This window comes from Perognathus longimembris, chromosome 8, assembly GCF_023159225.1.
Source record: "Perognathus longimembris pacificus isolate PPM17 chromosome 8, ASM2315922v1, whole genome shotgun sequence".
NCBI lineage: Eukaryota > Metazoa > Chordata > Mammalia > Rodentia > Heteromyidae > Perognathus > Perognathus longimembris.
Window position 1 is genome coordinate 72,630,603 of NC_063168.1, and position 21,504 is coordinate 72,652,106.

General features: G+C 43.5%; 1 protein-coding gene across 2 annotated transcripts in view; it reads left to right on the top strand.

The window, feature by feature from the left end:
- Positions 1–6,957: 6,957 nt before the first annotated feature.
- The window catches only part of Nol10 (nucleolar protein 10), a 109,251-nt gene continuing 94,704 nt past the window's right edge, over positions 6,958–21,504 (top strand). For both annotated transcript variants that reach the window (XR_007211956.1, XM_048353416.1), the window contains exons 1-7: positions 6,958–7,111; positions 9,618–9,663; positions 11,446–11,544; positions 14,943–15,020; positions 15,939–15,976; positions 17,623–17,759; positions 20,112–20,177. Coding sequence is in view for 1 of the 2 variants with exons in the window: in XM_048353416.1 (XP_048209373.1) it covers positions 7,046–7,111; positions 9,618–9,663; positions 11,446–11,544; positions 14,943–15,020; positions 15,939–15,976; positions 17,623–17,759; positions 20,112–20,177 (530 nt within the window). In the remaining variant the exon portion in view is untranslated. The remainder of the gene's footprint in view (positions 7,112–9,617; positions 9,664–11,445; positions 11,545–14,942; positions 15,021–15,938; positions 15,977–17,622; positions 17,760–20,111; positions 20,178–21,504) is intronic.

Sequence of the window (21,504 nt, forward strand, 5' to 3'; positions counted from 1 at the left end):
TATGATCCAAGGCACATGGTCATTGTACCTTTGTGCTCCTCTCTTAAGAATATCCTTCAGTCTCTCTCTGTGTGAATGCCTAGAGTCCTGTATTATTTACTTCCTTTGCTTTTGTGGTTCTAGCCATTGAACCCAGGGCCTTCGGCATCCTGGGCAGGTGCTCTACCAATAAAGCCTCAAAGTTCCTGTCCTTGCTACACAGCAGTAGAAGACTAGTCTAGTTGTTCATGCTTTGTTTTGTTTTGTTTCAGCAGTATTGGAGTTTGAACACAGAGCTTTACACTCTTTATACAGGTGCTCTTCCAATTGAGCCATGTTTCTAGTCATTTTTGCTTTGGCTATTTTTTTTTCTTTTGGGCCACTGCTAAGACTAGAATTTATTATCTTTTTTACCGTTCTCACTCAAGGATGGTGCTCTACCACTTGAGCCATACCTCTACTTCTGACTTTTCTTGGTTAGTGATAAGAATTTCATGAACCTTCGTGCCTTGGCTATCTTCAAGCCATGATTCTCAGATCTCAGCCTCCTAAGTAGCCAGGATGACAGGCATGAATCACCAGCACCTGGTACTTTGGTTATTTTTCAGATAAGATCTCACACCAGCCTGGACCGTGATCCCTTATTGAGGCTTCCGGCTATATTTTGGAGGACAGGTGCACACGACCATGCTCAGCTGCTTCTGTTGACATGGGGCCTCCAGACTGGCCTCCAGCATCACTTCTCCCAACCGCCACCTTCCAAGTAGGCTCGGCACTTGCAGGAACTTGAAGGTATGGATGGAATGTCCCTCTGTAAGTTCTGAGCAACTTCAAGTGACGATTTAGGGAAATGTAGGTGCGTGGGTCCTGGGCCCAGAAGGCTGCGGCCATTCCCAGGCATTTCAGGACTCCAGGAAATTCAAGTACAGCGAACAGAGGGGCAGCAGTCTGACAGGTAAGGAGCAAGGCCACTTCTTCCTCTGTCATTCTTTTAAGGATTAAGTCTTGAACTCAGGGCCTGGATACTGTCTCTGAGCTTTTGTATTTAAAGCTAGCACTCTACCACTTCCAGCTTTTTGGTGGTTAAATGGAGATGAGTCTCATGGACTTCCCTGCCTGGGCTGGTGTCAAACTGTGATCCTCCAGACTGGTAAGCAGCTAGGATTACAGGACTGAGCCCCGGGCACCTGGCGTCTTGTCATCCATTTAACGAGTATTTCTGTGTGTTCTGCTGTGAGCCTTGCATACACAGCAACCAGACAGCTCCGTAGTATAGTAGCCAGGGCTTTATTTATTTATAGAGGAATAAAAGGATAAGAACATTAGAACGTCAAGTGTCACCAGGTGTTGGGGCTCACACCAGGCAGGGCAGAAAAGTCTGTGAAAGTCTTCCTTCCAATTAACCAGCAAAAAGCCAGAGTGGAGAAATCGCTCAAATAGTAAAGTGCCAGCCTCAAGCAAAAAGCCAAGGGAGAGGTGTGAGGTCTAAACTCAAGCCCCCAAACCAGCACGCACACACACACACACACACACACACACACGCTCGTGAATATAGAAGTGTCAAGATGAAGGTCATTTCCATCAGTAAAGAAGGCCATGGAAGCCACAGATGTGGCCGTGGCCGAGGCTTCTGGGGCAGGGCGGGGCTGCTCTGGGGCTGTGGGGGCATCTCTGAGGGAGTGACACAGCAGCTGCGATCTGAATGGGGTGAAGTAGCCAGCCATGGAAAACTAGGGGTCAGAGCATACTGGACAGAGTACGGCATGTGCAAAGCCCCTGAGGCACAAAAGAAAGCAGGCTGAGATAAAGCCAGCAAGATCGGCTGAAGCCCGGCGGCGTGGAAGGGCCGTGTCAACAGCCCGAAGGACTCTAGATTTAAACGTGGGTGTCTCGGGGTTCGCCCAGGGCAGTGATACCATCTGACATGGCAAGCGTCCCCCAAACTGCCTATCTCCCTCATCCCTGCAGGGTGCCAGAGCCGGTCCGGGGTCTTCCTGGGGATTCTGTGAGGTAGGTTGCCCTGTCCTTCTGCACATTCTCATTTGACTTTTGACTTTTGGGGCTGGGAATATAGTGGCAAGAGTGCTTGACTTTTGACTTTTAAGCTGATCACAATCTGATTGTTCTTTGCAACTCTGACACAGAATGAAACCATAAAATAGAGATCTGTACGAATTTTTTTTAAAAACCACACACACATTTGAGTCTTTTTTGCAATTGAGAGTGCCATTCTTGGGCTGAGAATATGGCCTAGTGGTAAAGTGCTCGCCTCGTACACATGAAGCCATGGGTTCAATTCCTCAGCACCACATATATAGAAAAAGCTAGAAGTGGCGCTGTGCCTCAAGTGGTAGAGTGCTAAGCCTTGAGCAAAAAGAAGCCAGGGACAGTGCTCAGGCTCTGAGTTCAAGCCCCAGGACTGGCAAAAAAAAAGAGTGATACCTATTGAAGTGGTTTTTGTATGTATGTGTGTATGTGCACACACGTGCGCCAGTCCCGGGGCTTAAACTCAAGGACTGGGCACTGTCTATGAGCTGTTTTCTCTCTCTCAAGGCTAGCACTCTACCACTTGAGCCGCAGCTCCACTTACAGCTTTTTTGGTAGCTCATTGGAGATAAGAGTTTCACTGGCTTTATTGCCTGGGCTGGCTTCAACCCCCAATCCTCAGATCTTAACCTGCTGAGTAGGTAGGATTGCAGGCAGAGCCACCAGCACCAGGCAAAGGGTTGGTTCTTTCTTTTCTTTTTCTTTCTCTTTTTTTGTTTTGAGACTGGGACTCAAATTTGGTACCTGACACTTTGTTCAGGGGCTGGTGCGCTACCAACTGAGCCACATATACCTCCAACCTCTGAAACTGTTTTCAGAAGGAGAGGAGGTGAGGCAGAGTGGGCGCGACTGGTCTGGACACACTGTATATATGTATATGAGTGTGTGTGTGGGATGTTTCCATAAACCCCCCTTCCCACTCTGTACAACTAGGGTATACTAGTAAAAATATCAATCAAAAGAAAAGAAATAAAGAAAGGGTCTTTTTGTGTTGCCCAGGCTGGCTTTGAACTCTCAATCTTGCTTCAAGTTGTTAGAATTAAAGATAAATTCCTATGCCCTCAGTAAGACTTGTTTGCAACATGTCACTTAAAGATCCAGGAACAACATCAGAGGGTAGTGTTCAGCACAGAGCCTGAGTTCAATTCCTGTGATGCTCTCGATTCGGTCACTAGCATGTGCACACAAAATACACAAATACAAGTTTCACTACAGAGCTGATGCTTAAAAGTTTTTTTTTTAATTATTCTAAACCAAAAAAAATACAAGCATTCATTTGAAGCAGAGCTTATTTTTTTTCCCAAGAGAAACTTTAAACCAGTATCATTCAGGCTAATTCTGTATAAGAATTTGCAGTGTTTTGCTGCAAGCCAGTTGCCTCTCTACAAAATGGCGGGAGTTCTAGTGCTCTATCTAGCCGCATATTTGCAAGTGCTCATAATTCTTCTTCACCTGTCCTGTTTGGTCAACTGAAAACAAACTTCTTTCACACAGTGGGGCATGGCACCAGCTGACCTTCACTGGACTCACACTTGACCTTGAGATACTACTTCCTACCAACCCCTCTCTTCATCCCTGAGCCAAGACAATAAAAATAGTGGCTGGTGGGCTGGGAATGTGACTTAGTGATAGAAAGCCTGCCTAGTATGCATGAAGACCTGGGTTCCATTCCTCAGCACATTAAGATAAAAAGAAAGAAAGAAGCCAGAAGTGGCGCTGTGGCTCAAGTGGTAGAGTGCTAGCCTTGAGCAAAAGGAAACCAGGGATATTGCTCAGGCCCTGAGTTCAAGCCCCAGGAGTGGCAAAAAAAAAAAAAAGTGGCTTGTGACACTGGTGAACTAAGACCGCAAACACATGCTCAGCACTGAAACCAAGCCGCACAGAGAATCAGTGATGGATATAGCAATTGCTAAAAAGATTATCTTTTAAAGTAAGAGAACCCCCAAGTGTTAGTTTGAGGAATACAGCTGTAAATCCTAGGGGAGAGGCAGTGCCCTGAGGTTGTACATGGGGAGAATTCAGTCGTTAAAAACATCCTGGGTGGCACAGAAGGAAACATGGGCTTCTTGGGTATGAAGAGGGAGGGTGTTTTGAGACAGGGCCTTGCTACCCAGGCTGTTCCAGGACTCCAGGGCTCAAGTGATCTTTCTGCCTCAGCCTCCTGAGCAGCTGGAACTATAGGTATGTACCATGGCATCCAGCCAAGTAGCTGGAAGAACACACTCAAGGGCACAAAGGAAGTGGATCTCGTGGTTTTCAAGCGGTAAGCAGTGGTAGATTTGGAGAGAGCAGCAGGAGGCAGGTGTCAGCACCAAACCCTGGGGCTAGGAAAGGAAGAAGGGGGAAAGTGTGAAAAGGTCTGAAGCCAGCAAGAATGTCCAGATGTGTTTTGTTTTCTTTAATTTGGCTATGTGTGGGGAAATGGAAGGATTTTGAGTAGTGGTGTGACATGGCCAGTTGTGCCGGTTACATGACTTGTGAGGGACAGAAGACCAGGAAAATGGATTAAAACAGAGCAGGGAGGGTTGGCTTTGTACAGCAGTGGGAGCAGAGAAGAGCAGAACTGGGGTCTTGTCTTTCCACCAAGGCACACTGACTCCCTATGGCAATGACCAGCCAGCTGTGTCCTCAGAGAACAGACAGAGGGAGAATTTGGATAGGCTTTGAAGACAGTTATGATAGAAATTTTGTTCGTTCCAGAATTTTTTACTCTACTAGGTTGCTCAAAATGACCTATTGTGGTTACATGCTTAAAACTCTGGTGCTGTGCATTATAATCTTAATTGAACAAGGATGATCCCAGCCCTGTACAAAGAAAACACGTTTGTCTTAGTGTTTGATATTATATGTAGGGCAAGAAGGTATAAAAATAAAGCTGAAAATTATATTATAAAAAAAGCAACTTGAGTGCTAGGGGTTCATACCTGTAATTCTAGCTACTCAGTAGCCTAAGATCTGAGGATCCCAGTTCAACTACTCAGGCAGAAAAGTCCAAGAGATTATTTCCAATTAACCAGCAATTAGAAATGGAGCGGTGTCACATGTGGTAGAGTGCCAGCGTTGAGTATAAAAGCTAAGGGACAACACCTAGGCTGAGTACAAGTCCCAGGACCAACCCATACATTCATATACACATGGGGTGGGGGTGGGGGTACCTACAGGAGAAAGATCAGAGGTTGCCAAGGAACCCAAAGGGGAATGGAGTGACTGTCAATGTGGGTACAGTGTATCTTTTTAGGATAATGGAAATGTTAAAAAATTGATCCTGTGGAGATATTGGAGATTGTTACAGGGTCTACTCAAAATTTAAAATTAATTTTACTTGTTTTTTTTCCCTTCCTTTTTGGCCAGTCCTGGAGCTTGAACTCTGGGCCTGGGCACTGTCTTTGAGCTTTTGTGCTCTAGGCTAGTGCTCTACCACTTTAAGCCAAAGCTCCAATTCTGGCTTCCTGGTGGTTGACTGAAGATGAGTCTCTTGGACTTTCCTGCCCAGATTGGTTTCAAACCATGATCCTCAGATCTCAGCCTCCTGAGTAGCTAGCTATATAGACTTGAACCTCTGGCTTTCCTGAGGGGTTTTTTTTTTTTTAATCTAAGTCAATATTTTTTTTTCTCTTTTTTTTTGGGGGGGGGAGGGTCAGTTGCTATGCTTGAGCTCAGACTAGGGCTCTACCACTTGAGCCACAGTGCTACTTTGGGTGTTTGGGTGGTTAACTGGAGACAAAAATCATATGGGGACTTTTCTGCTGGAGCTGGCTTCAAACTTCCATCCTCAGATCTCAGCTACCTGAGTAGCTAGGATTACAGGCATGAGCCACAGGTGGTGGGCCAACTCAAGATTTCTCAAGGGCTGGGTATATGGCTTAGCGGTAGAGTGCTTGCCTAGCATTCATGCAGCCCTGGGTTCGATTCCTCAGAAACCACATAAACAGAAAAAGCTAGAAGTAGTGCTGTTGCTCAAGTGGTGGAGTGCTAGCCCTGAGCAAAAGAACCTCAGGGACAGAGCTCAGGCCCCCCCGAGTTCAAGCCCCAGGACTGGCAGGCACCAGCAAAAACAACAAGATCAACCAGCAAAGAAATCTGTGAAAACTTTCTGAAAACGCACATGCCAGGGATTGTGTTTTCCTGGACACATAAGACTCTAACGATTAAAGGTTCAAACCCATTTCTTCATCCTTTCTTTTGCTATGCTTTTTTTTTTTTTAATTTCCCCCATTAGGCAAGTGCAGTCATAAATAACGTGTGTGTGTGTGTGTGTCGGTAGTGAGGCTTGAACTCGGGCATGGGTGCTGCCTCCCCTCTCCCCCCCCCCCCCCCCGCCCCCCAGCTCTTCGGCCCACGGCTAGGGCTCTACCACTTGGGCCACAGCACCACCTAGGGTTTTCCGGTGGTTAGTGGAGGGAAGTCTCACGGACTTTCCTTCCCCGGCTGCTTTGAACCTCGATGCTCAGCTCTCAGCCTCCGGTGCCGGGCTATAGCGTCGTCGTAGCATGTCCACAGGGTCATTTCCGTTGTTCGTGTTTTGGAGAGACTTCCTACGTAGCCTAGCTGGCCCCCAACTCCCGACGAACCCCGAAATGGCCTGGAGACGTCCACGCTCCCGCTCTCATGGCGACTCAACGGCGTGCGCTTCCACGCCGCTGAGCAGGCCGTTGATACCGGGCAGTGACGCTACAGAAGCACCGTCGCCCGGGGCCGCGCCCCGTGGGTCTCCGCGGGCGGCGGTGGACGCCGAGAGGGAGAGTGGGCCTGGCCTGGTCCGTGTCGCCGGCGCCGCCGTCGCCGTCGCCTCCGTCAGGCCGCGCCCCTAGCTCCGCGAGCGCCTTCCACTCCGCGGTCGCCTCCCCCCTTCTCCGGCGAGGGCGCACGGCGCGCGTCATCAGCGCGCGCCACCTGCCGCGTCATCACCCCGCGCCCGCTGCCGCACGCCGCCCAGCCGCGCCGCACCGCACCGCACCTCAGGGCGCCGGTGACAGACGAGCGGGGCCCGTCACCGGGGCCGCCGCTTCCCGGGGCCGCCATGCAGGTGTCCAGCCTCAACGAGGTGAAGATTTACAGCCTCAGCTGCGGCAAGTCCCTCCCTGAGGTGAGTCTCCGTCTCCCCGGGCCCGCAGTGCCGCACTCGGGGGTCCTCGCGGGGCCGCGGCGGGTGTGTGAGGAGCCCGGGCTCGGGAGGCTCGGGGTGTGTGTGTGTGTGTTGGAGGGGCGGGGGGGGGGGGAGTGCCGGGGCGCTGGGGGCTGCCCTGCCTCGGTAGACCACGACGTGACTGTCCCGAACCCGGGGCTGCGCCGATGGTCGGGGGCGATGCGCTTTGCCGAGCGGCTGCGAGGTTCTTCCGAGCCCGGGACGCGTCGCCCCTGGCGTCGGTGGAGGAAAACGTGGTTAGAGAGGTTGGCGGATGGGCTGGGGCTATGGCCTAGTGGCAAGAGTGCCTGCCTCGAATACATGAAAGCCCTGGGTTCAACCCCACAGCACCACTTACGGAGATGCCGGTACCTGGAATGAAGTGGAGAGGCGGGAAGGGGCAAAGGAGTAAGCAAAAACACAAGTGTTACTTTTGCTACTGAAGGTTTGAAGCTCTAGTACTGTCACGCAGGAACGTTGGGTCGTGAGCACTGGGTGTGTGTACCAGTGGGGAGGTCAGAAGTGGAGAGTCACTGCGGTTGTCTGGGACAAGGTGAAATTATTCTGTGAGAGACGGAGCTGAGAAGGGAACCAGGGTGAGGTCCTGAGGGTGAGGCTGAGAATGGTTGTCCACGTTGAGGTCTTAGGACAGCCCAGTAGAGAAGAAGCCGGGCAGGGTGTTCAGGTCACCTGCCCAGGCGATGGAAATCAATGCTGCCTGCTAACTGGGGTACAGAGAATCTTATTGTCAGAATGTGACTCTGGCTGAGCTCCAGTGGCTCAGGCCTTTCACTTCCTAGCTACTCAGAAGGCTGAAATCTGAAAATCCTGGTTTAAAGCCAGACAGTTCAGGCAGACAGATCCATGAGACTCTTATCTCCCGCCAACCAGTAAAAGTGGGAGTAGAGGTACAGCTCAAATGGAAACGTGCCAGCTTTTAGAGCTATAGCCATGCAAGAGTACAAGGCCCCCAGTTCAAGTCCAGTACACACACACACACAACACACACACACACACTTGACTGATTTATTATCAGTACCACTGATTTATTACCCATTTTCAGCGGTTAGGCCAGTTATTATCTGATCACATTCTTTGTAAAAAAAAAAAAATTAACTTGGCATAGCGATATGCCCCTTTAATTCCAACATTTGGGAAGAGGCTGAAGCAGAAGGATCATGAGTTCAAGACCAGTCAGGGCCACAAAGTGAGACCTTGCCTCAAAACAAATAGGAACAGTAATAACAAATACATATCTATATCTATATATCCATTTACTAAACTTGCTCTTTTTGGTGTTTTACTTTAGAAAATTTTTTTCCAAAGCTGGGCGCCTATGGCTCACACCTGTAATCCTAGCTACTCAGGAGGCTGAGATCTGAGGATCACAGTTCAAAGCCAGCCTGGGCAGGAAAGTCTGTGAGACTCTTATCTCCAATTAACCACCGGAAAACCAGAAGGGGTGCTGTAGCTCAAAGTGGTAGAGCACTAACCTTGAGCTGAAGAGCTCAGGGACAGCATCCAGATCCAGAGTTCAAGCCCTATGCCCGACAAAAAGAAAAAGGGAAAAGAAAATTTTTTTCCTCTTCTTTTAAAAACTTATTTTATTTTATTTTATTTTTTTGGCCAGTCCTGGGCCTTGGACTCAGGGCCTGAGCACTGTCCCTGGCTTCCTTTTGCTCAAGGCTAGCACTCTGCCACTTGAGCCACAGTGCCATTTCTGGCCATTTTCTTTTTCTTTTTTTTTTTTTTTTGCCAGTCCTGGGCCTTGGACTCAGGGCCTGAGCACTGTCCCTGGCTTCTTCCCGCTCAAGGCTAGCACTCTGCCACTTGAGCCACAGCACCGCTTCTGGCTGTTTTCTGTATATGTGGTGCTGGGGAATCGAACCTAGGGCCTTGTGTATCCGAGGCAGGCACTCTTGCCACTAGGCCATATCCCCAGCCCCTCTGGCCATTTTCTATATATGTGGTGCTGGGGAATTGAACCCAGGGCTTTATGTATACGAGGCAAGCACTCTTGCCACTAGGCCATATCCCCAGCCCCTTAAAAACTTATTATAAAGGCAATATACAGAGTGGTTACAGTTATGTAAGTCAGGTAAAGAGTACATTTCTTTTTGGACAATATCACACCTTCTCTCTGCTTTAATTTTAAATAGATGCAACTGTTCAAAATATGAGTTACAACCTATGTGAAGCTTACTACATTTCCTTAGTTGGTTAGATAAATTACTTTCCTCTTTTGTAGTATGTCAAGTTCAAAAAATTTATTGTCTAATATATGTGAATGTATGAAAGAAAAAAAGAACTCCAGAAAATAGTTTAGCGTTGGTGTTAAGATCATGGGACATTTTTACTTCTCTGTTATCTACTCCTGTAATTGAAGTTCTAATATGAGCATGTAATTTTGCAAGCAGAAAACAAGTTATGTAAATTGTTTTAAAATGAAATCTTTGTTTATTTTAAGTGGCTTTCTGACAGAAAGAAGAGAGCACTGCAAAAGAAGGATGTGGGTGAGTGCTAATTGTTTTTTCCTGTTCCAGGTACATTTAACTGTCCATGTTATAATGCTATCACAAAACTAATGTTATCATATATGGGGAGTGTTTCATATATAGTAAATTTAATATGTGGAAAATGAGCATTTTTGCTCTTTTTCTTTTTTGCGTTTTATTTATTTCTTTTGGTCGGTGTGGGGTTTGAACTCTAGGCACTGTGCCTGAGCTCTTCAGCTCAAGGCTAGTGCTTTACCACTCCAGCCACAGTACTACTTCAGGTTTTCTGGTGGTTTATTGGAGATGAGAGTCTCACAGACTTTCCTGCCGGAGCTGGCTTTGAACTGAGATCCTGAGTAGGTAGGATTACAGACATGAGCCACTAGCACCTGGCTGCTCTTTTTCTTATGAAGAACTGTTTTGTTGTGGTTGATATGTTCCTAGTAGATGTAGGATGGTGGTTTTGGGATTGTTGTTTCTTTGCCAGTCCTAGGGCTTGAACTCAGGGCCTGAGCACTGTCCCTGGCTTCTTTTTGCTCAAGGCTAGTGTTCTGCCACTTGAGCCACAGTGCCACTTCTGGCCTTTTCTATATGTGTGGTACGGAGGAATTGAACCCAGGGCTTCATGTATACAAGACAAGCACTCTACCACTAGGCCATATTCCCAGCCCCCAAGGGATGGTGATTTTTACCTTATTTAGGAGCTAATGAGTTAGATTTCTACTTTTTTCAGGAATGACTACAAGGCCTTCTGGGTTAGAGACAAGGACTTTATTACTTGTGGCATAGTATAAATGGCATGAGTGTAGTGTTTTTGTGCCATTTGCTCCTGGGGTCTCATGGGGCACTCAACAGGCCCAGAAAGCTGCTGTGTATACCATGGGTTGTGTTGTACCTGAGGAACACTGAGCCAGGAAGTCCACTGCTTTTGTAACAGACAGTAAGCAAGCCGGCTTGCTCTTTACCCATACATAGGGAACTTGTGACCTCATCCATCAAAGTTTGCAGCTGCATAACTAAAATGAGAAATGGCTCAGGTAAAAGAGTGTCCAGGGTCTTGGAGTCTTAACACACACAGCCAGATGTGCAGGAACACAAGAAGTCTGAGCAGAGCTGTTTCTCCCAGTGGCGCATAGTTGCTTTTGTTATGTACGACAGTTCTGGGGTTTGAACTCGGGGTTTTGCACTTGCTAGAATATCTTTTGTTCTTACAAAGTAAAAATAAGATACATACTGTATTAGTTGGCTTTCCATTTCTGTATCAGAACCCCTGAGATGATAAATTTAAAAAGAAGCAAGGTTTGACTTACAGTTTTAGAAGTTTCAGCCCATAATCAATTGGCCCCGTTGCTTTGGGGCCTGTGGCATGGCAGTACATCATGGCAGGAGTGCATGGTGGGGGAGCCGCTCACCTTCTAGCAGCTGCGAAATAAGAGGTAGAAACCAGTGTCTCACATCTGCGTTTAGAGCATGCTTCTAATGACATAAGACCTCCCACTTGGCCCTGTCTTTCAAAGATTCTACTGCTTCCAATGATACCATGAGTTGCGAACCAGAACTTCTAACACATTCCAGACCTAAACTATAACATATAACTTTAAAGAACACCTTAACAATAAAATTAGATTTAAAAAAAAACAAAACACCTTGCTGTTTAATGGGTGAACTGTACCTGTGTCCTTTCTCAAGTCTTGGGAGCCTTTTACACGTATATTACCTGTTTGTAATTACTATGACTACTTGGTATGCGTTGTCTTGTGATAAACATGTTAAACATGTTATTTTTCTTCCATTTTGTAGATGTCCGTAGGAGAATTGAACTTATTCAGGATTTTGAAATGCCCACAGTATGCACCACTATTAAGGTGTCAAAAGATGGCCAGTATATTCTAGCAACTGGTAAGCACTTCTTACTTATGATTCCAAACATCTTGTAGCAGGAAATGCTATGGAGGGAAAGGTCATTACTTCTACCCTGATATTTTATATAAATTCCAACCAAGTCCTGAAAAGTAAACAAATACTGAAAAAATTATACATTTGTCTACTACCTTAATTCTGCATGGTTTACTACATTTGCTTTATCATATATCTGTTGATCGGTCTTTCCATCTGTTCAGCAGTACATTATGTTTTCTGATGGATTTAAGAGCAAGATAGTAGATACTTTTTGTTGTTTGATTTTTGTTTTGTTTTTAGACAGGGTTTACTATGTAGTCCCTGCTGAACTCACATTCATGATCATTCTGCCTCAGTCTCCCAAGTACTGGGATTATTATTGACATGCATAACCATACCTGGCTTCATTTGGTAGTTTTTACAAATGCACACATTTTTTTTTTTTTTTGGCCAATCCTGGGCCGTGAACTCAGGGCCTGAGCACTGTCCCTGGCTTCTTTTTTGCTCAAGGCTAGCACTCTGCCACTTGAGCCACAGCGCCACTTCTGGCCATTTTCTGTATATGTGGTGCTGAGGAATGGAACCCAGGGCCTCATGTATATGAGGCAAGCACTCTTGCCACTAGGCCATATTCCCAGCCCCCAAATGTACACGTTTATACGTAGCCTAAAACACACATTTACATGTGACCCAAATCCCTCTCATGATACAGAACATTTCTTTCTTTTTTTTGCCAGTCCTTTGGGTCGAACTCAGGGTTTGGGTGCTTCTTTTGCTCAAGGCTAGTGCTCTACCACTTGAGCCACAGCTCCACTTCCTGCTTTTTCTGAGGAGTTTATTGGATGTAAGAGTCTCACAGGGTTTCCTGTAGCTTCTTGAATAGGATTATAAGTATGAGCCACCAGCACCTGGCTTCAGATTTCTTTCACCCAGAAAAGTCCCACATGCTCTCGTAGTAGTCCCTGCAACCAGCCAGCAGAGACAGCTGCTGCACTTTACTTACCAAGCTTGAATTTTAGAACTTTGTGTCACTTCAGTCATACACTATGTATCCTTTTTTTTTTTGCCAGTCCTGGGCCTTGGACTCAGGGCCTGAGCACTGTCCCTGGCTTCTTTTTGCTCAAGCATAGCACTCTACCTCTTGAGCCAACAGCACCACTTCTGGCCGTTTTCTATATATGTGGTGCTGGGGAATCATGGATACGAGGCAAGCACTCTTGCCACTAGGCCATATTCCCAGCCCTCTATGTATCCTTTTTGTACAAGACTTTTTCACCTACAATTTAAGATTGAGACATCACTATCTTCTTTTAAAATACTAAATAATACTCCATATCATAAATTACAATTTATTCTCTATTTAATGGATTCTTGGGTTGTCTTAAAGTTTGGGTTATTATTGATTAAGCACTATGACCAACTAAGTCTGTATAGTGGATTATGCTCTTATTTGTCTTCGGTCAATATCTAGGAGTGGGATTGCTCAGTCATTAGGTAGATAAGTGTTTACCTTTCTAGGAAAATTCCAGGTCTTTTTCCAGATTTTCCACCAACAAGGAAGAAGGATTCCAGGAAAGGTCACATTTTTTTGGTGACAGTACTAGGACTTGAACTTAGGGCCTCATGCTGTTGTTTAGTTTTTTGTTCAAAGCTAGTGCTCTATCCCACTTGAGCTATGCATCTACTTCTGGCTTTTTGCTGGCTACTTGAAGATTGAGTCCCTTGGATTTGTCTGCCTGGACTGGCTTTGAACTGAGATCCTCAGATCTCAGCCTCCTAGTAGCTAGAATTACAGACATGAGCCAAAAGCACCAGTTCCAGGAGAGGTCACTTTTAACATGATTTTCCGTATCATGCATTAGTATTTTTTTCTATCATTAAGATTTTTATGGATTTGTAGTAATAAAAATCCATGAACTATAGTAAACTTGTATGTTGTAAAATAAAATAGTATCACCCAATTTGAGTTGTGATTTGTATGAATGTTATATGTGTTGTCCATAGCGGTTTTTTGCAAGTTTAACAATGTAGACTCCTTTTTAGACTCCTTTTCCAGTCACTTTCTCTCTTAGCACCTTTATGTTTACCTAGGCCAGTCTTTTTGTTCTGTGTTAGTTAATGTTTGTGTCAGTATTGCCACTATCTGTGTCTCTTAGCTTCTCATTTTACCTAGCTGCTAAAGATGAATGAGGAGATCCAAGATAAATGGACACAGTCCTGAGGACTGTAGACCTTAGGTACTGAATTCATTCTGTCTTCTAGTCCCAAAATGGTGAATGACTTACTTGTCCAGGCTCACACATACAGTTCTTAGAGCTAGGATACAGATTAACTAACCAAGAGGTTAAATCTGTTAAATTATATTTTTTTTAAAACATCTTTTTGAAAAAATAATTGAGGTTATACACTCAGACCTTCACATTTGCTAGGCAAGCACTCTACTATTTGAGCCATGCCCTAAACTCTTACTGATTTACTTATTTTTCAGATATCTCCATTTCTGCTAAGGCTGGCCTGGACCATGATTCTCCTATTATACTTACCATAGTATAAATGCCAGGCACTCACAACCACACCAGGGTTTTTTTCTGTTAGAAAGCAGTCTTATGAGTTGTTTTTTTTTTTTTTTTTTTTTATCACAGGCTGATCTGGAACTGTGATCTTCCAATCTAACCAGGTTCAAACTACTGGATGTACTTTGTACCTTGGCTTGCCTCTCCATTCTCCCTCCTCCTCCTCCTTCTTCCTTCTCCTTCCCTTTCCCCTCTGTCTCTGTAATACACTTTGGCTACTTTGCATGTCAGATATTACAGGTCTTCTCTTCCTTTCATGTGCTCCATGATGTTTCCTTGTGTGGGTTTACCCTTGTTTGTTGAAGCCTTTCTTTATTTTTGGACATTTCATTTGCTTTTGGTTTCCAGCCATTTATGAACAAATACTGCAGCAGAACATTCCTTTTGTGTTTGACATTCTAGGTTCAATATGTATAAACTGAAATTGGTTTCAAGGTGTATAAATATAGTATTCACTCATATTAGACAGTCGGCAGACATCGTGTGCATTTGTACAGATGAGCAGCAGTATAGAAAAGTAATTTTAACTTTCTCACCAACACAGATATCAGTGTTCTTTCTCATCTCTGACCTTCTGATGAACAAAAATGATTTCATTGTTTTCTGTCTCCTTTTGTTAGATTATTTACAAGGCTTATTAATTTTTTTCATATCTCATTTTCTATGACTTTGCTCTTTTACGCTTGGGATATTTGGGAGAGACTGCTTTTAAATTCCTTTGGCTTGGTTATAATTGTAGTTACCTCTGAACAAAAAATATGCTCAACTGTTCTGCGAGATATTGTGAAGAGTGTGTTTTCAACATCATATTAATTTTTTTAATAGGGACATATAAACCCCGTGTTCGTTGTTATGACACCTATCAATTATCCTTGAAGTTTGAAAGGTGTTTAGATTCAGAAGGTAAGAGACTAACTTTGAATTCATAACAGTAGCTTTTTATGTTTCTCCTTAGGTCTTTTTTTTTCTTTTTTTTTTTTTTTTTCCCCAGTCCTGGGCCTTGGACTCAGGGCCTGAGCACTCTCCCTGGCTTCTTTTTGCTCAAGGCTAGCACTCTGCCACTTGAGCCATAGTGCCACTTCTGGCCATTTTCTATGTACGTGGTGCTGGGGAATCAAACCCAGGGCTTCATGTATACGAGTCAAGCACTCTTGCCACTAGGCCATATTCCCAGTCCTCCTTAGGTCTTTTTTTCTTTTTCTTTCTTTCTTTTTTTTTTTTTTTTGCCACTCCTGGGGCTTGGACTTAGGGTCTGAGCACTGTCCCTGGCTTCCCTTTTGCTCAAGGCTAGCATTCTACCTCTTGAGCCACAATGCCACTTCTGGTTTTCTGGTGGATAATTGGAGATAAGAGTCTCATACACAGATTGGCTTTGAGCTGTGTTCCTCAAATCTCAGCCTCTTGAGTAGCTAGGATTACAAGTGTGAGCTGCCAATGCCTGGCTCACTCATTTTTGTTTAGCAGGTAAACTCAATAGGCAAAAAGTTACCATGGCCTGTTTTAAGCAACATTTGAAAAAATATTCTTATTTATTTGAAAGCCCTAAAATTATTTTGAACTTGTCCTTAAGACAGTGACAAAATTAGAAATATTTTGTGAATTTACTTCAGTTGTATAAATATTTCAGATGACAGATGTTGAGAAATGAAACGTTTAACTTTTCATTTAGTATTTTGGGGGCAGTATGACATTTCTGTTGTGTTTTTATCTAGAGACAAGGAAAATATTGTATATTATTTCTGGGTTGAATTAGAATCTTTGCTTCTAGTTTGCATATTTATCAAGAACATTGATTGCATTTTTCCTTTTATTATTTTTCAGTTGTTACCTTTGAAATTTTATCTGATGACTATTCAAAGGTATGTGTGAAAATTTTTTATTTGTGGTTGCTATGCAAGAAATGAATGGAACTTATGTTTATAATACATGTTTTTTATGATGTTCCTATTGTTAAATTAAGAATGTCTGTGCAATAAGATAACCTATTACTTTTTATTGATATGTTTTCAGCTTGGTACACATATGATATGTAATATCTTCTGGAACAGCATTGGTAGAGGGAGCCTGTGGTTAGTCTAATGTGAAAGTCAGTTCTCTGTCACACATGGAGCCTTAGCTCTATTTTTTTTTGGCCAGTCCTGGGCCTTGGACTCAGGGCCTGAGCACTGTCCCTGGCTTCTTCCCGCTCAAGGCTAGCACTCTGCCACTTGAGCCACAGCGCCGCTTCTGGCCGTTTTCTGTATATGTGGTGCTGGGGAATCGAACCTAGGGCCTCGTGTATCCGAGGCAGGCACTCTTGCCACTAGGCTATATCCCCAGCCCCCTTAGCTCTATTTTTAAGAATTAGAAGTGGTTATCTCTTTTAGGCCATCTTGTATTGCAGATGTAAACTGATCCTAGGTTTATTTGCTAGGTTGCTTTCATTATCTTACCTATATGTAAAAAGTAAGCCAGCAATGTTTACTTTTCTTAACCCAGCAAGAGGTTGTAGTGGATTCTGATACACTTTAGAACCCAAGTAAACAGAATTCTAACTTTCAGTTGTTGCAGTTATTTTCAGCAGTACAGAATTGTCAGCAAGGTCCTTACTAATTTAAAATGAAAATGTTTATGAAACATTATGTTATCCTATGTACCAATTTTTATGTACCAATTAAAATAAAGTTAACAGAACAAAATGATTTCTTAATGAGGTCTTGTTATCTTGAAGAAAAAAATGAGTTATTTTGCTGACATCGTTTTATATATTATCTTCAGTCATAGAAACTCTCAGGTTCATTTTTATCTCTTTGTCTGTAGTAGCCATTATCGTGTGTTGGGACATGTGATTTAAAAATACATTTTCTCAAATATTGACAAATTTGCATTTAAATACATATATACCTTTGTAGTCTCCTTTGTTGTTGTTTGTTTGTTTTTGGCCAGTCCTGGGGCTTGAACTCACGGCCTGTGCACTGTCCTTGAGCTTCTTTTGTACAAGGCTAACACTCTACCACTTGAGCCACAGCACCACTTCTTGCTTTTTCTGTTAATGTGTGGTACTGAGGAATCAAACCCAGGGCTTCATGCATATGCTAGGCAAGCACTCTACCACAAGCCACATTCCCAGCCCCCTTTGTAGTATCTTAAAGCCAGATTTACTTAAGGAGTTTATAAAACCCTGTGTGAAAATTGAGTGATTACTAAAATGTATCCCTAAATGAAATAGGAAATTGTTCATTTAAGTCTTGGTACAGTGCTATATGTTACAAAATACTAGTGCTGGATTTAATTCTCTTAGTTAACAAACAGGTTTGCAGGAAAGCTATCAGGATGCAGAAAGGCATTAAGGAACTAGTAAAGAATTTCACTCTTTCCCAGGAGGCAGGCAGTATATGCACGTGCTTTTAGACAGAGCAAGGTGAAAGGGATCAGAGATTTTCTTGCTATGCTAACTTGATGAATGATGATGAAATAAACACTTCACCTGGAAACCTTAGCAAACATTCTCTTGTTTTATTTTCAGATTGTCTTCTTACATAATGACAGATATATTGAATTTCATTCACAATCAGGATTTTACTACAAAAACAGAATACCAAAATTTGGAAGAGATTTCTCTTACCACTATCCATCCTGTGACCTGTACTTTGTTGGTGCAAGGTATTGGATCTAATTGCTTTGCTTTCCCCTTTGTACCTGATATATAACCAACTTCTCTTCTTAAGTTACTTTTGTACTTTCTCTATTTAAAATCTTTGGAATGGATAAAGTGTGATTATTGTAAGATACAGAAATAAACCTTTGAAGCAAGGAATAATAAATCCAAAGGGCTGGAAGCATTGAGTGCTTGCCTAACAAGTATAGGCTCTGAGTTCAGATCCTGTTAGTGCCAAAACAATGAAAAGTGCTAGCTACTGTTGAAGCTGAGATTGGGAAGATCTTGATTCAAGGATCTGAACAAGAGTTCATAAAACCCCATTTCAACCAATAGAAAGCTGGACGTAACTGGGAAAGAGCAAGGGAAGGGGTGACATTGCCCAAAAAATAAAGGTACTCATCACTTTGACTTATGTAACTGTACCCCTTCTGTATATCACCTTTATAATAACAATAAAAAAATGCTAAAAATACCACCCCCCAAAAAAACAAAAAACAAAGCTGGATATGGTAGCATGCGTTTGTCATCTTTGTGGAGAACTTGTTAGAAAAATTATGAAAGCAAAAAGGGTTGGAAGCATTGCTCATGTGATAGAGTACATGCCCAGCAAGCTAAAAAAAAGAAAAGGTCCAGTGTTCTGTGTACTGGTAATATTGTTATGTTATCATTACATTATTTAATACCTGTTATTTTGCTTAGTATTTTTGAACATTAAAAATATTTATGGTGCTTACATATCAGATGGCTGAGCACAAAAATACTGATGGGAAATATTCAGGTATGTACAGCTGAGCTTTTGTGCTAAAGGTGCTCTGCCACTTGAACCACAGCTTTACTTCCGGCTTTGTTGGTGATTAATTGGTGATGAGGGTCTCAGAGAGTTTCCTGCCCAGACTGGCTTTGAACTGGGATCTTCAGATCCATAACCTCCTGAGTAGCTAGGATTATAGGTGTGAGCTACCAGTGCCCAGCCTGAAATTTTATTCTTTTTTTTTTGGCCAGTCCTGGGCCTTGGACTCAGGGCCTGAGCACCATCCCTGGCTTCTTCCCACTCAAGGCTAGCACTCTGCCACCTGAGCCACAGCGCCCCTTCTGGGCGTTTTCCATATATGTGGTGCTGGGGAATCAAACCCAGAGCTTCATGTGTAGGAGGCAAGCACTCTTGCCACTAGGCCATATTCCCAGCCTGAAATTTTATTCTTTTTTTTTTTGGCCAGTCCTGGGCCTTGGACTCCGGGCCTGAGCACTGTCCCTGGCTTCTTCCTGCTCAAGGCTAGCACTCTGCCTCTTGAGCCACAGCGCCACTTCTGGCCGTTTTCTGTATATGTGGTGCTGGGGAATCGAACCTAGGGCCTCGTGTATCCGAGGCAGGCACTCTTGCCACTAGGCTATATCCCCAGCCCCTGAAATTTTATTCTTAAGTGCTGCCTTTTATATGATTGTAAAAACAGCATACCCATTTTAGAAAAATAAGAAGGGGTAGGGGGGAGGAGAATACAGTCAAGAATTCAGTGTATATCTTGCAAAATTAAGAAAAGTGAGAGAAGGGATGGGTTGGGAGGGATGGAAGAAAATGTTGAAAGGGGTGACACTGATGAAAACACATTGTATTTGTAAGCTTTGTTAAGTGGCAACTCCTTTGTACAACAACTTAAAGATAATAAAATAAAAATTTAAAGAAATGAAGAAACAGAACTGTATTGAAAAGAAAAACCCCATTGTTATGCCACCCAGAGGAAAGCCATACTTGTGGTTTAATGTGCATTTATGTGGGACAAATTCATAACTAACATAAATGTATTTTCGGTTTAAATGGATTTATAGGGCTGGGAATATGGCCTAGTGGCAAGAGTGCTTGCCTTGTATACATGAAGCCCTGGGTTCGATTCCCCAGCACCACATATATAGAAACGGCCAGAGGTGGCGCTGTGGCTCAAGTGGTAGAGTGCTAGCCTTGAGCAAAAAGAAGTCAGGGACAGTGCTCAGGCCCTGAGTCCAAGGCCCAGGACTGGCAAAAAAAAAAAAAAAAATGGATTTATATATCTGTCTTACAAAGGGAATATGACATACATTTGTATTCTTTTTTTTTTTTGCCAGTCCTGGGGCTTAAACTCAGCGCCTGGGCATTGTTCCTGAGCTTCTTTTGCTCAAGGCTAGCACTCTACCACTTCTGGTTTTTTCTGTTTATACGGTACTGAGGAATTGAACCCAGGGCTTCATGCATGCCAGGCAAGCACTCTACCACTGAGCCACATATCCCAGCCCCCACATTTGTATATTTTTAAAGTTCACAATTACATAAAGAAAAGTTCATCATTGTTTCTCATATTTTGGCTTTCTTTATTACTTTGCAGCTCTGAAGTTTATAGATTAAACTTAGAACAAGGACGGTATCTGAATCCTCTACAAACTGATGCTGCGTAAGTATTGAGTAAGCCGGCTTTGTTTATTTTGGCCAAGAGATGGAGCTAGATGTTCACATTGTTATCACAGGTTGGAGGTATAGCGCAAATGGTGGGAGCCCAAGCCTAGCAAATATTTTCTGTCTATCATGGTGCTTGAATTCAGGGCCTGGGTGCTGTCCCTGAGCTCTTCAGCTCAAGGCTAGTGCTCTACCACATGAGCCACAGCGCCACTTCTGGCTTTTTCTATATATGTGGTGCTGAGGAATTGAACCCTGGGCTTCATGTATATGAAGCAAGCACTCTTGCCACTAGGCCATATTCCCAGCCCCCAGCATCGTTTTTTTGTTTTGGTTTGATTATACATTATAAGCTATACTTAAGCTTTTATTCAAAAAGGATTTTTTTGGGGTAGTTTTGGGATTTGAACTCAGGGCCTTACTTTTGCTAGGGTAGGTTCTCTGCTTCTTGAGCCATGCTTGTAGCCCTGTTGCCATCATCGTCATCATCATCATCATCATCATCATCATCATCATCATCATTGTCATTGTGCACACAAGTACACAAGAGCACTAGACACATGCCAGGCAATCTTAGCCCTTTTACACATCTCAGCTCATGGAATTGATAGTGGATTTTGTGTTAGGTCCTAGTACCTTGCTTGTCCTTTTCATGAAATGGCCAGCCAGATGAGTGGATTGCATAGGCCGTGAGACTCATCAAGGGCGGAGGCTGGATCATTTTGATCCTGGTACATACAGAACCTAGAGAATTTAATTTTGAGAGGATTTTTAAAGCTTAGAAGAATATGTGGTTATTAAAAGCAGTAAATAATCATGCAAGATATTTTTGTCACATTGACTTGGAATGTTATTTTCTTAAAGAAAACCTTTTAACTTCACAATACCATTGTGCATCAGGTTATCTGCTCTTTAGTTGTATACTTGTTCATAACAACTGCTCTTCTTTGTTTTGGATCTTCTACACTTTGAACACTGCAGAACTTTTTGAGGTTCTTAAAAAATCCTCATAGTTGAACAAGAAATGTACTCACTACCTTATGTATGTAACTGTAACACCTTTCTGCTTCACCTTGACAATAAAATAAATAAATAAATTTTAAGGAATATCCTCACAGTAATCTAACAAAATAGATGGAATACCCACTTCCTAGAGAAAGGGATGAGGCTTAGTTGTCCTCTCAGGTCTCAAGACCGTCCTGATGACAGAGCCTGTGTTCTTAACAATGGGACCTTGCTTTAGCATTTCTGAGCGTTACCTGGGATCCAAAGTTGGTGGCCGTGAGCCATGCCACTCCTTCGTGCTTTGCTGCTTTTCATCCTCA